This window comes from Nipponia nippon, unplaced genomic scaffold (genome assembly GCF_047370975.1).
Source record: "Nipponia nippon isolate SJK-2023a ecotype South Korea unplaced genomic scaffold, ASM4737097v1 scaffold_8, whole genome shotgun sequence".
Taxonomy (NCBI): domain Eukaryota; kingdom Metazoa; phylum Chordata; class Aves; order Pelecaniformes; family Threskiornithidae; genus Nipponia; species Nipponia nippon.
This window is the reverse complement of record NW_028262402.1, coordinates 48,038,747-48,052,818: the sequence shown is the minus strand read 5'-3', so window position 1 is coordinate 48,052,818 and position 14,072 is coordinate 48,038,747. Positions and strand designations below refer to the sequence as shown.

Sequence of the window (14,072 nt, the reverse complement as noted above, 5' to 3'; positions counted from 1 at the left end):
AAACTTCTTCTCTGCCTCTGCTAGGGAAGAAAACGCACGTTGATGAGATCGACGCCGAGTGCGTACCTAGTGCGTGGCATGTCTTGGAGGGGGGGAGTGAAGCGTCGTTATCCGGGGAGTTATTTTGGCTCCGAAGTGGGCCCAGACGTGGATGGCTGCCCTGCAGCCATGGTGGCCGCCATTTCCTCATGACCAGGTGCAGCTCACTCCCTGCTGTGCCCCTCTTGGGGCCTGTGCGGGGAGAAATGCTAATGCCTTTGACCGCTCCTCACACCCCCCCACCCCGAGCATCCCTCGGCCGCCCCACCGTCCCTGCCGCTGCCACCCAGGTCAGGGCTGAGCAGCGCCCACCTGCTCCCTCCGGCACAACCTCACTTTAACGCAGTTCCAGTTCCTTGGGGAAGGGCATCTTTGATACAACTGCCAGTACATAAATACCGAAAGCATCCAGCAATCAGTTCACTAAGGGCAGCCTTTACTGGAGCGCTGTCATTTACCATTCCTCCTCTTTTTATTTTGGCATGACACAAGAACAAGACTTAGCACCCCAGGGTGGATGTATAAGAACAGAACAGAAAAGGCCAGTTAAATAAATATCCAAGAAGAGAAAGCAGCAGTCGTCTTGGGAGAAGAGGATAAAGAGCCGGCCCTTGGCTGTGTTACCAGTGTCACTATGTGTGAACGGAATAGAGGAGGAGAAGGCAGAGCGGGCATCCCCACAACCGGCCAGGACAGAGAGGTGCACATCCTCATCCTGCCTGGGGGCTGCTCTCTGTCCCGGGGGCTCCCTGGAAATACGCAAGGGGAGGAAGGGCAAAGCTGTGCACCCTGACTAAAGCTTCTCTGACACCACCTCTTCGAGCAGTGCGGGGAAAGCCCTGCAGAGGAGGAATGAGTCATAGCAAGATGAGCTATACAGAAGAGTCCCAGCTGCAGAGATACCCCTTTAACATCAACAAAAAAACCCCAGTATAGTGACAGTCATCATGGGATTTTTGGAGTATGTGGTTGGTGAGCAAATATAAAAAATAAGCATCTAAAATATGACAGTAAGTGTGTAAGACATCCATGGGTTGTTCCCTTATGACTCGTGGTTGAAGCTCTTCTTATTAAATCTCTGAACATGTTTTTCAAAAGGAAAATGAATGATCAGTTGGGCACTTCAGAGATTAATGTTTCCAAAGATAACAGAGTTCTTCAATTACATGAGGCATTTATAAGATAAAAGGTATTTGATTGCTTTCTCTATGAAGAATGGAAGTATAAGCAGCAACAAATAAAAATGTATTATCCACAATTTTGCATTTACACGATGCTTATAACTCAGTCCATAACCCTGACGGCAATCATTTGACTAATTTTCATGCAGGACTAAATGTCATTTATTCAATCCAAAACATTTATCAGTGTGAGAATACGTATTAATTTTCAAAATGAAGATATGCAAACGCTAAGGGAAACTATCACAATGTCGCTCAACAATATACCCATCTCACTCAAATGCTACCAATGCTCCACTAAACAGAAAGCAACATTTTAAGTAGATTGTTCTTTCTTTTTACCTTGCACTAGTTTACAGAAATAGGTAATTTCTGTGAACTCCTTCAAGCTATCTAAAACTACTTACGATGTGAGGAATGAAGTCATGTCTGCTAATGTATCCACCAGGAGACTGAAGAGCTCTATCGTATTGGACACACGACTTCATACATTAACCAAATAAGACACCAGCTCCTGGCAGGGAAAGGTTAACAATGTCTCTTTCCTCAGCTCTTTGGAAACAAACTCCAAACTTATTTCTTTTAGTAGAAGCAAAAAGAATTTTTAAAATGGCTGATAAGGTAATGGCCTCCTTCCTTTCTTTTCTTTTCTTTTCTTTTTTTTGAAGTTTGATGCACCTTTTATCCTAAAGCAAATGTTAGGTATGTGACATGTGACACACAGCTGTTCTGCAGATAGTATATATTCCATGTGGTCTTCAGCCTCTGCTACCTACGTATTTTTAGATTCATTTATACAACAGCTTTAGCAGTACCCAGGATGGATGTATATATCAAAAAATCACAAAACAAGTGGAAGGAGATGGAAGACATTTTAATAGTAAACACTAAGTACTTTTCACTGTGATTACATCACTGGCAATAATCACTGTTGCTTCATTTCCAGCAGTAAGAGAGTTAGCTAGAGACAGCACTAGGCTTCAAACATGTTTATCATATTCCCACTGTAATACTTCATGTACAGCATGAACAAGTCTTTTGCCTATCTGCATTTTTGCACAGGTAAATGATGTTACTGACATAACTTAAGCCAAATCCAAAATGGTAGAATTCTTTGTGTTTGATTCTAGACCATAAGGGCTAATCTTTAAACAGTATGTCGGCTGGGATTCTTAGGAGGATTTGGGGGTTTAACTGCTGTGTAAACTGCAAGAGGAAAAAGGAACTACTATACTGGATGTCATTCAGTCTTTTCTGTCATAAAAAGCTTGCAGGGTTAAGCAGACATTTCATGTTTTTCATAGTTTGATGTCAACTGTTTCCTTGTTGCTCTCTCACAGTGGCTATGAAAACTTCTTTGATGGTCTCCTTATCCAAGTTCCTGCCTGTAAAGAGAAATAAATTAGCTAATTGCATTTTACAGTATTAATACAGTGTATTATCAAAACGCATGCAAGCAGCAACCTGCAAGTCTTCTCAGCAAAGAAAATGTTTATTACACAAATGAGTGAAAACATTAAAATTAAGCTGCAGGTAACGAGATAACTTTAGATTTTACAGGCAACAACAGACTTCAAGCTGTACAAGTAAGGGAAAGGAGGAAAAATCGGGGTTTTTTGGTAATAAAAACACTTTGCAAAGCAGAGAGTAACACACAGGAAATGAGAAATGTACAACTTCAACATTACAAGCTTTTCAGAAAAAAACCCAGATTTTATACATTTTCATGGCTATAATCACCTTCCTTACAGTTACTGAATATTTGATCAAACATTCAAACCATTCCCATCACCATATTTATAATTATGGATTTTAAAAATAACATTAAATATGCCAACATAATTTATGAATGCTTAGTATTTTATTTTTTTTTGTTTCTCTAAAAGGGATAGTGTAAATCCCTCTCAGTTGGAATATAAAACTGCTGGAGGTGTTCATGGATAAACCTTTGACTGAAGGTTATGCTGAACATACTTGCTGCTATTATTCTGGCTGGTTTAGGCTGGTTGCTTTTCCTTGGACAAGTCACAGGACTGCAAGCTGAAAAAATAGCTTCTTAAAGTCAAAGAAGGAGACACGTAATTTCCTCTTACCTATTAGGACCAGCCTATTTGTTCTCTTTTCATCTTCTTTCCAGGCTACTGCAGTCTCTTCCAGATCATAGAGCTCATGGACACCTTGGACTATCACCTGATGAGATTTGCCTTGAATAGATACCAGTCCCTTATCAGAAAAATAACTGTTAGGATATATAAACAAACCTTTAAAAATGAAATATTCCTGGCAGCGATGCACCAGTTAGTCAAAACAACCATGTAGTATGATCATTTCTCGTAACATCCATTCTCACATCTCCTTATTTTTTAAAAAACTGATAATTAGACTTTGCCATACTCTGCCTTCTGTTCCTCATTTGGTCAATATCTAGCATGTCTGAACAAAAATAAAATGTCGTCTGCTACTATGCCACTTCAAATATATGTATGATGTATGTGTCTACGAAAGATTGATTGCCTATCAAAGATGATGTAAAATGAGCAAAAATGTTTGATTTCAGATTATTCTGATAAAGCTTTCATGCTCAGCATTTTCACTATTCTGAAACAGAATCTTCGAATACTGGAGAAGGAACAAACATTTGTGAGGTAAAACGACTAGCAACAGAATTATAAGGGATTACTGTCAGAGTGAGCCCATTAACCCACATACCAAAAGTTGTATTAAAAGAGTTTTCATCACTTCATGTAAAACTTTATAAAATATTCTAGTGGAACACATTCTGTAAAACATGTCTCATATTTCCCTAAAGAAAACAAAAAGGAGTTAAAAATATTTAATGAAAAAAGGTCTGCATTTGACATATTAGTTGGAATTCTGTAACTACCGCTGCTAAAAGGATTATGACAGGTAAGACATAAATATAAAAGCAACAAACTTTGGAACCCATTCTATAATTACCTGGGGTTCATTTGCTTTGGTGTATTTGCCTGTGACTGAGGGCCAGCACACAGCTTATCGCAGGCCTCAGATCTCCTGAAGAATTACTTTGATTCCAATGCTCAATACAACAAAAATGTACTTGTGCATAGCAGGACCATTTTCAGACAGCTTAAGATGCATCAGTGGCTATTTTCTTCTATTTGTCAGGAAGAGGAAGACAAGGATATTCTCGCATTGTTGCTGAAAGAGCAAGAATACAACCCTTCTTCCAATGAAATGAAAATAATTATGTCGCTATCCATGATGCACAAGTGTTCTCAGAAAACAAACCAGAGCGTATTTTCTTGTATTTCTTATAGCCTACCAAATGACAGACTTGATTCTCATTTTTTGATGATCTACTTGGTTGCTTGGTATAAGGAAAATGAAAATATATCCTAAACTGTCACCTATACTCCTCTCAAAACCATGCACCTGAAAAACATGTGAAGTGCCCGTGAAGATGAATACTTATGGATTGCATTTTTAGAACTACAGTCTGACAATACTGTAAATAAAGTTTTAGGTGTAGACCACAACTAGTATTCCACTGCTATGTTATGCCAAATTCAACTTCCGCATATTATGCCAACAATAATAATCACGGATAGCAATCCATAGTTACATCCCTAGATAAGGAGACATTTATGTGAGATGGATGGAACCTTTCAAAGCAATGGAGGTGAAAAATGAAAAAGTGATTTAACTATGTCCTGATTATTAACTCTGCCACTGATGTTTGGGACCGTACATCTTCCCTCTCAATTCAAAACAAGTAGGATCAGTGTTTGCTTCTCTGTCAGCTGTCTCCTTCTGAGCTGTTCCACCAGCCAGCAGATAACAAACTCTCTCTACGCAGAACAATGACAAATTGCTATTCTCCATTTTGTCTGCTCTGCTACAGTGATCCAGTAGCACCTTTGATAGGTCTGTAACTGACAGCACACTGCAGTTTTTTAGGTGTAAAAGAGGAAAAGCACAAAACAAAGGATTTGGTCATTTCTGACTAACCTTCAGTCTTATGACGTCCATGGTGCATCCAGTCTTATTTTTCACATTCTTCTCCCACAGAAGATTCTATGAAAAGGAAAAATGTTTTCATAAACAGAATGGCATGGGATGATTTTCTATAAAAAGCCACAATGATTTTTCAGTTAACAGCGATATATTACTTACCTGAATGAAGAGATTTAAGTTTTCTTCTTTTATATTTCCTGGAACTTCAAATGTTACTGTGACTATACCCTGCAAATGGAAAGACACACTTATTATTACCAAACTGAAATAACATTTCATTACCTTAATTTCAAAAAGTGTTCTTTATAACTTGGCCTCATAAAAAAGCAACTATATACCCATGTCAAATTAAAATAAAATGTCCTTTTCTATTCTGCTCTAATTTTCTATATCATGCTATACTTTTTGGTTCTGTTTGGATGTGCATTTAAGGGGCATACATAATACTTTGAATAGGTTAATGCCATCAGCTTCTACCACGTAAGTCTTTGCTGTAGCTGATGTTTGTTCTCAAAGAAAGCCCAAGAATCTTAATTCTTATAGGCTTGTAAGCTCAATCTTTCCAATATGTTTAAGAATATTATTTTCTTGGCATACTGATCTTTGTCACAATTTCTGATCTTCATCACTGTTCTATCAGACAAAAATTAATCAATGTATTTTTCACCTATCCACACTTTCTTGTTATGAAAAGCTTTTTATAAATAGACTATGTAGGAATAGATTCCGAAAATAAAGCTGTCTGAAGTGATGTTTTATTCCATAATAATAATAATAGAATGTGTAGCTTAAAATTAACTATTTTTACAAAATAAAGGAAATAATGTGTCTTAAAACTTATTTTTGTCACTATAACCTCTCAATAGCATAGAAGAACATACAGAGAATTACTTTTTGTACAACCCAAAATTCTTTCAAATGATTACTGCTTTCAGGTGACTAGTCTAACTTAAGAAATAAAATAGACTAGACTGGACTATTTTAGTTGGAAGGGACCTACAATGATCATCTAGCCCAACTGCCTGGCCACTTCAGGGCTGACCAGAAGTTAAAGCATGTTATTAAGGGTGTTGTCCAAATGCCTCTTAAACACCGACAGGGTTGGGGCATCGGCCACCTCTCTAGGAAGCCTGTTCCAGGGTTTGACCACCCTCTTGGTAAAGAAATGCTTCCTAACATCCAGTCTAAACCTCCCCTGGCGCAGCTCTGAACCATTCCCATGCATCCTATCACTGCATCCCAGGGAGAAGAGCTCAGCACCTCCCTCTCCACTTCCCCTCCTCAGGAAGCTGTAGAGAGCAATGAGGTCGCCCCGCAGCCTCCTTTTCTTCAAATGAGACAAGACCAGAGTCCTCAGCTGCTCCTCACAGGACTTGCCTCCCAGCCCTGTCACCAGCTTTGTTGCCCTCCTCTGGACGCATTCCAGGACTTTCACATCCTTCTGAAATGGTGGGGCCCAGAACTGCACACGGTGTTCCAGGTGGGGCCGCGCCAACACTGAATACAGCGGGATGATCACCTCTCTTGCCCAGCTGGCTGTGCTGTGTTTGATGCACCCCAGGATGCCGTTTGCCCTCTCGGCTGCCAGGGCACACTGCGGGCTCATGTGGAGCCTGCTGCCAGCCAGTGCCCCCAGATCCCTTTCTACAGGCCTGCTCTCCAGCTACTCCTCTCTCCCAGTTTATACTTGTGTCCAGTGTTACTCCATCCCAGGTGCAGAATCTGACATTTGGACTTGTTAAATCTCCTGCCACTGATAACTGCCCAATGCTCCAATCTATCTAGATCCCTTTGCAAGGTCTCTTGTCCCACCAGAGAGTCAGCAGCACCTCCCAATTTGGTATCACCTGTAAACTTGCTAATGGTGCATTCAACTCCTGCATCCAGACTGTTGATATTGAACAGGACTGGCCCTAGAATTGAACCCTGAGGAACAAACACCACTGGTGACCATCACCAGCCAGATGCAGCCCCATTCACTACAACCCTTTGAGCTCTGCCCTTCAGACAATTCTTCACTCAGCACACTGTGAACCTGCTCATCCCACAGCTGGACAACCTGTCCAGAAGGATGCTGTGAGGGACAGTAACAAAAACCTTATTAAAATCCAGAAAAACTACATCCACTGCCTTTCCTTCATCCACTAGGCCAGTGACCTTATCATAGAAGGATATCAAATCAGTTAAACGGGACTTTCCCTGTGTGAATCCATGTTGACTGTGCCTGATGATTACATTATTCTTTATAAAGGCCTTTCAATAGCACCCAGTATAATCTTCTTCATAATTTTTCCAGGAACTGAGGCTACAGTAACAGGTCTGTAGTTTCCTGGGACCTCCCTCACACCTTTTTGTAAATTGGAATAACACTGGCTAGCTTCCAGTCAGCAGAGACCTCCCCAGACTCCCAAGGCCTTTGGTAGACGATCGAGAGGGGCTCTGCCATAACATCCGCTAGCTCCTTCAGGACTCTGGGATGAATCCCATCAGGCCCCGTGGACTTGTGAACATTCAGCTGACGCAGCTGGTTCCTTACAATTTCAGTGTCCACAAATGGAAAGTCACTGTTCCCACACTTGTGGTCCTCTGACTCAGGGGACCAGGCAGCCCAAGGTCTATCAGTATATGAAAGACTGAGGCAAAAAAAACCTTGAATGCCTCCACTTTTTCTTCATCCTTGTTAGTCAAATAACCATCTCCAACAAGTACACGTCCAATGTTTTCTTTAGATCTCCTCTTGCTATTAACATACTTTAGAAAGCGCTTCTTGTTATCTGAAACAACACTGGCCAGCTTCAACTCTACTTGAGCTTTGGCCTTTCATGTCTTCTCCCTGCACAAACAAACCACAGCTCTGCACTCCTCCTGTGAAGCCTGACCTTACTTCCAAAGATCATACAATTTCTTTTTCCTCTTGAGCTCCATGAGGAGTTCCCTGTTCAGTCAAGCTGGTCTTCTCCCCCGCTTGCAACAAAAAAAGAAAAACTTGTGTTTTTATACAGTAGCTTAGAAAAGTGTACTTTCCTTCTAGAAAGTTGCTATGATTAAATTTAATTTTCAGGTTAAAATATGATGCATACAAGGCCTGTATTTTTCTTTCTGAACAGCAAATCTTGACTGTGAAGCTGCTAGTCTTGAAAACAGCAAAAGGCAATTATATTCTCCTTTTGGAACTAAAGATTAAATATAAGCAACAAGCAGCAAATCTAAATGTTTAGCTAATGGCTTAGTAAACTCACCAAAACAACCAAGAGCTAACACTCTGAGCAGCTTCAAAACAAGACAGACAAAAGCTCACTGTGCTCCACATACAGTGCAGTATTGCTTCTGTTGACCTTCCACATGAAGATAATAAGCACACTTTATCATCCAACAAGGACTTGCAGCCTACTGCAAGAGAAGTGTTCTGCTCTCATTTATGCCTTATCTGTCTCAACAACCATCTTAAAACTGTGGGTGTTGAACTAAACAGGGATAGTAACAATGAATTCTCACCGTTTCCTACTGGCCGAATGGCTCCACACTACAAAACCAAGAATAATTTCCTTAATAATATAAGCACGCTATAACTGTGCTAACATTCAGGAAGGCTTCTATTTAACTTCTTTTCTACTTTAGCTATCTATTCAGACTGTTATTACTATAACTGAACATATTTAGGATGAACACAAATTTTAATTGAACAAAAAACTATGAACTCAAGATTCTGATTGCAATTATAGCTAGAGCATAAAACTGATCTTATATTTAATCTTTAGTTCCAAAAGGAGAATATAATTGCCTTTTACTGTTTTCAAGACTAGCAACTTCACAGTCAAGATCTGCTGTTCAGAAAGAAAAAAATACAGGCATTGTATGCATCGTATTTTAACCTGAAAATGAAATTTAATCATAGCAACTTTCTAAAGGAAAGTACACTTTTCTAAGCTACTGTATAAAAATACACGTTTTTCTTTTTTTGTGGCCCCTGAGGGGACTGTTGCCCATGGGTGAACTGCACCCAATTAGGGATACCCAGGACAGGACTGTGATCCACAACTCATCCACAGAGTGGTGGACCTCTATATGGACTGGGGCCCGTGGGCAACCCACGGAGCTGGGACACTAAGGAACAGAGCAGTGACAAAACCACGATGAAGCAAAAGGAGCAGAAAGCTACTACACAAAACTACAGGCCCTGGTAAAAAGTCTCTCTGTCTTTCTTATAAGCCCCCTTTAAGTACTGAAAGGCTGCAGTAAGGTCTCCCCAGAGCCTTCTCTTCTCCAGGCTGAACAACCCCAACTCTCTCAGCACTTCCTCATAACAGAGGTGTTCCAGCCCTCTGATCATCTTTGTGGCCCTCCTCTGGACCAACTGCAACAGGTCCATGTTCTTCCTGTGCTGAGGACTCCAGAGCTGGACACAGTACTCCAGGTGGGGTCTCACCAGAGTGGAGTGCATTACTCCAGTGACCTGGGGACTCCAGAAGGAACCTTGGTTCTGGTACTGGGAATCTGTCATTGGATATTCTCATGTGAGTGGTGCACCCATTACGTGTGCATGGATGTGTGCAGACAATGTATAAACTGTTGGAAAAAGTAGGGACTTGTGAAAGCCCTAGTGGGACAGGAAGATGACTGGGAAGACACAGGATGGTGCCAGCTTCAAATTCACGCACCCATAGCACGGGGCCTTAACAGTCCCCTAGGGGAGCATCCAAGAAAATTAGCCCGGGAGTTGCAAGGGATAGAACTACCACCTGTAAAACACTGGGAGACATGCTGCTTTGCTGTGGGGGTATGACAGAGTTTCTCATATGCTTCAAATGGAGCCTCAGAAAAATCGGGACCACTTAGAATTCATCACCATCAGACTGACAGTCACTGTTGAGACTACTGGTCTGCTAAAAGATGCACCAGCAAGTGCTCAGCAAGAACAACAAACCCCAAATCAAAATTTAGCAGTGGGTAACACTGAACTAGCCAAAGGGAAACCTGTGTGACAAGCTATCCAATCTACTATGGAAACAGTAAGCCAGTTTAAAATTAAGAGTCCTATCAGGCAGCCCATGTTACAGTGCTGCAGAAATAGGAGCACTGCTCCCCAGATTGCTACCACTCTGCGACCTTTTACTTGGATTAATTAAAGCAGCGCAGGACACCTACGGCTGCTGCCCACAAAAGTTGCTTCTGCAGTGTCTGTGGTGGTGCTGGGAAGCTGGAGAAGGGCACTTTGAAAAGTTGGAAACTCTGGGATTTACTGATGGAGGTGTATGCTGAGCTCAGTCCTTCTCATCCCACAAACAAGACCCCTGTGGAGGGACTGAGAAGAAGGGGCAATCAACTGTGATCACTTTGACTCCTGCTGTGTTTACAGGCAAGGGGTAAGGGACCCCGAAAAGGCTGAGGCCACAGACCAAAAGCTCTGACAGCTAGGCACAGCCATTATTGCCCCTCTGGTATCACCTGATAACCTAGTGCGACATCCTATTGATCAAGGAATGACCTAGAGTATCATACTGGGGGGAACATGCCAGAGGCAAGTGTGAGATCAGCCTCATGGCAAAGCATGACAAAACTGCAGTTGTGAAAGTGTCAGGAGGGGATCAAAAATCTCCATGCTCCCACCCTACAAACTGGGACTTGGAAAGTGGAAAAGAAACTATACAACAGTAAAAAAAAACAACATCCCACACATCTTCAAGCAGAGAAATGCATGGCACCCTGCTAGAGAGACAGGCACCTCCAGCCACTTGGGACAGAAGACTCTTTGGAGGAGGCATGCCATGCCATGCCAAAGGGGGTACGTGCACCCCCGAGAGAGTGCAGCTTGTTGTTTAGCCACAGAGCAGGGGCACTCCACAGGGACCGCGGTAACAGAGCAGTGATGAGGAACAGAAAATCATTACACAAACACCCCCAACTTCCTATGCTATGTGTGGCCTTGCTGGGAGAACATGGACGGACTAAGTGTAAACCACTGAAAAAAAAAGGGAAAGATGGGGAAGAGAGGGAGAGAGGAGAGGTGTTCATGTAAGTGTTTGTGTCATTGGTTTGCGTTTCTTTTTTCAGTATTCAAATCAATAATTATAAGTTTTTGTTGCCTGGCAATAAATTCAGTAATTCCTTGATTTAAGACTGTTCTGCTTTTGAGAAGTCTCTAAGCAGAAAAACACAGTGTGATTATAACATTTGGAAAACAAACAAACAAAAAAAAGAAAATTAAAAGGAAGCCTTTCTAGTAAAACCTGTACTTCAGGAGAGGTGCTTAAAAGTAGCAATTAGCATAGAACCGTTTATATTCTGTAGGGATGGTAGACCAGACCCTTTTTCCTTAAATTTGTCTTTGAAATTAGAAATGCTGATCACAAAAAATACTGTATTTGCTCAAATAAAAGCCACAAAGGCAGAAATGCTATTTGCAGTTGCATTATGCTAGCATCATTGTATTTCATACAGGGATAGAAAAGGTCCTGCCCTGATATAAACACACATTGGGTTGAGTACCAGGGGTGGGGGCTAGTGGACAGGAATACATTTTAGAGTTTAATTTTACATATGAAAATAACATCAACAGAACTGTTGGGTTTTCTTTTTTTTAGCATACATGTGTTTACAGGATTGGTAGGGCAGAATCTTCCTCACTGTTACAAGTTAAATTGTTACTATTTCTTGTGAAAACAATAGGAAGCGCTCATAGAATGGAAATCTACACATGCTTAACTACTTAATCAAGTTTTATTACAGCTTTAAAGAATGCAAAGTCATGAATAACATCTCCCTGATATCTACCTACACAGACAACATCTAGACAGAAAACATACAGGATAAAAACTGGCTACCAATTTAGGACTTCATTTTGCAAATATTAAAATGAGTAGTGCTATTTATCTGTTTCAGTAACACACTCCATGTGAATTAATGAATGACGTGACTGTCTGGAGCACTGGAAGCCTATAAGTTATTTTTGAAAGTAAGACTTACTATATCCATTTAGAATCTATTTACAACAAAGCATATTCCTATATGTATTCAATGTAATCTTCCAAAGATCTTAAAACACATTGCTTCCTAAATGAAACCTTCTGAAAAGGTAACATGATTAGCATGCAATGCTTGCAATTACCCTGGACAACCTTGTTGTTACAAAAAGATTAAAGCAGTAGTTTTGGTAATTACCTTATCTAGATGTGCATGTGTTGCCTTTACATGCTCAAGCTTTTTCTGCAAACTGAAAATAAGTAAAGTTGTATGTCACATTTGTGTAGGATGGACAAAATGTCATTATTTCAAAATTTAAATAAACTCTTCAGTATTGAAAAGCGAAACTAAAATATCAAAGATAGACTGTATACTCAGAATAAGCTTCAACTGTTAATTCAGTTTTAATCTCAAAATAGAGATGTTTAATTATATTGGTTTGATCTAGTTAATGATTTGTGTTAGAACACTAAGTTTTTAAAATATAAACACAACTATAATAACAATGTGCAGTATCTTTGGGATTTTAAGTATTTATACTTCAAGAAGTACAACACCCTTGATATTCCTTTGTGTAGGAACAAAAGGCAAACTACATCATAAAGCAAGAAGGGAAAATCACTAGAATCTGTAGAAGGATGATTTGAAAAGTAAGAAGAAAAAAAACGTACAAAGCTGTTGCTTCACAGATCAGACAAAAGCCAGTGCCAGCAAAAAGAAAGGTCAGCCAAGAGTCAGGAAAAGCAGGCTATCCTTTGGATAACTGCACCAGTTCATTGAGAAATCTCATGAGCGCATCTCATCTACTAGAGGTTACCAGCCTGCATCTTCTGCAATTTCTCCCTTCTGTGAATAAGAAAGTGGCTACGTTCCTTTACCTGAAGTGAGCAGTGTGCGCCCAGGAAGAAAAATTAAGCTGATACTTCCCCCAGTTGCATATTCCCTCCTTTCCTTTATGATTGCTCCAGTACTCCTTGCTCTCTTCGCCGAACAATTCCAGCACACAAAGTGGATAGAAAGCCCTTCTCCCTTTGCCTCCCATTTTACTTTTCCACCCATCTACCATGCCAAACTCGTATTTGGCATTAAGAAAAAAAAAAAAAAAAAAAAAAAACATGGAACACAGTAACCAGAATTTACAGTGGCTTCATTTGTTGTGGAACCTCAGCCCCTCACTGTTTTCTGTGAAAACTAAGGAGGCCTCCAGTTCATCATGATGTGAAGTGAGAAAAATTTTGAAATGCTTTAAGTTTTAAGAAAACCAGAAAAGAGTGTACAAATTTGCTCTGGTACTACTATTAAAGTAAAACTTGTATTTTGGGAAAAAAAGCCAACCAACCATGCACGCTCTGGCTCATTTCATTTTACAAAGTCAAAAACCTTTTGTTGCACACAACAAAGTGGACAGAATTCTCAGTCTGAGATTACCAGTTACAAAGTAAGAATTTTAAATAAGTGACTAAACTAGACTTTCTAACAGAAACTCAGATGCAAATTTGAGCCACAGTTTTGAGTGTGTCTATTTCATGCATGTACTTGTACAATGGACATTATTTCTAATAAGAGACAGTGAAATTATCACCATACCTTATTCCAGACAAACTGTCAAAAGCATGCAGGTCCAAGACATTGGAGAGATCAACTCTAAACAGGGGGAAGAAAGAAAGCTTTGTATTTTTGCCATATTTAAATATTGTGTATACTTAAATAATTATTTTTAAAATGGTTCTCTGAAGCTTCTGTTTGTTTTGTTGTCTATCATTCTAATGCCATCAATCCTTAGCCTTATTTTTGGATGTTGGTGGTTGGTATTGTCTCTTATAAGGAAATGCAGTTTTTATTTACATAGTAATACGTAAGCACAAAAATGTAGTTTTAAAAAATACAGTAAAATAC

The 14,072-nt window shown here is 40.2% G+C and overlaps 1 protein-coding gene across 8 annotated transcripts in view; it reads right to left on the bottom strand.

Moving 5' to 3' along the window:
* Window positions 1–2,073: 2,073 nt before the first annotated feature.
* Window positions 2,074–14,072, bottom strand: part of ZNG1A (Zn regulated GTPase metalloprotein activator 1A) — a 29,315-nt gene continuing 17,316 nt past the window's right edge. For 3 of the 8 annotated variants that reach the window (XM_087741375.1, XM_087741378.1, XM_087741374.1), the window contains 6 exons: window positions 13,764–13,820; window positions 12,375–12,426; window positions 5,376–5,444; window positions 5,211–5,276; window positions 3,314–3,443; window positions 2,074–2,605 (listed from right to left, as the gene is read on the bottom strand). In XM_087741375.1, the coding sequence (XP_087597501.1) occupies window positions 2,532–2,605; window positions 3,314–3,443; window positions 5,211–5,276; window positions 5,376–5,444; window positions 12,375–12,426; window positions 13,764–13,820 (448 nt within the window). In that variant the 3' untranslated portion in view covers window positions 2,074–2,531. Of the gene's footprint in view, window positions 2,606–3,312; window positions 3,460–4,178; window positions 4,401–5,210; window positions 5,277–5,375; window positions 5,445–12,374; window positions 12,427–13,763; window positions 13,821–14,072 lie in introns of those variants that run through there. The other 5 variants (XM_087741376.1, XR_015700926.1, XR_015700924.1 and 2 more) reach the window with 5 other exon arrangements.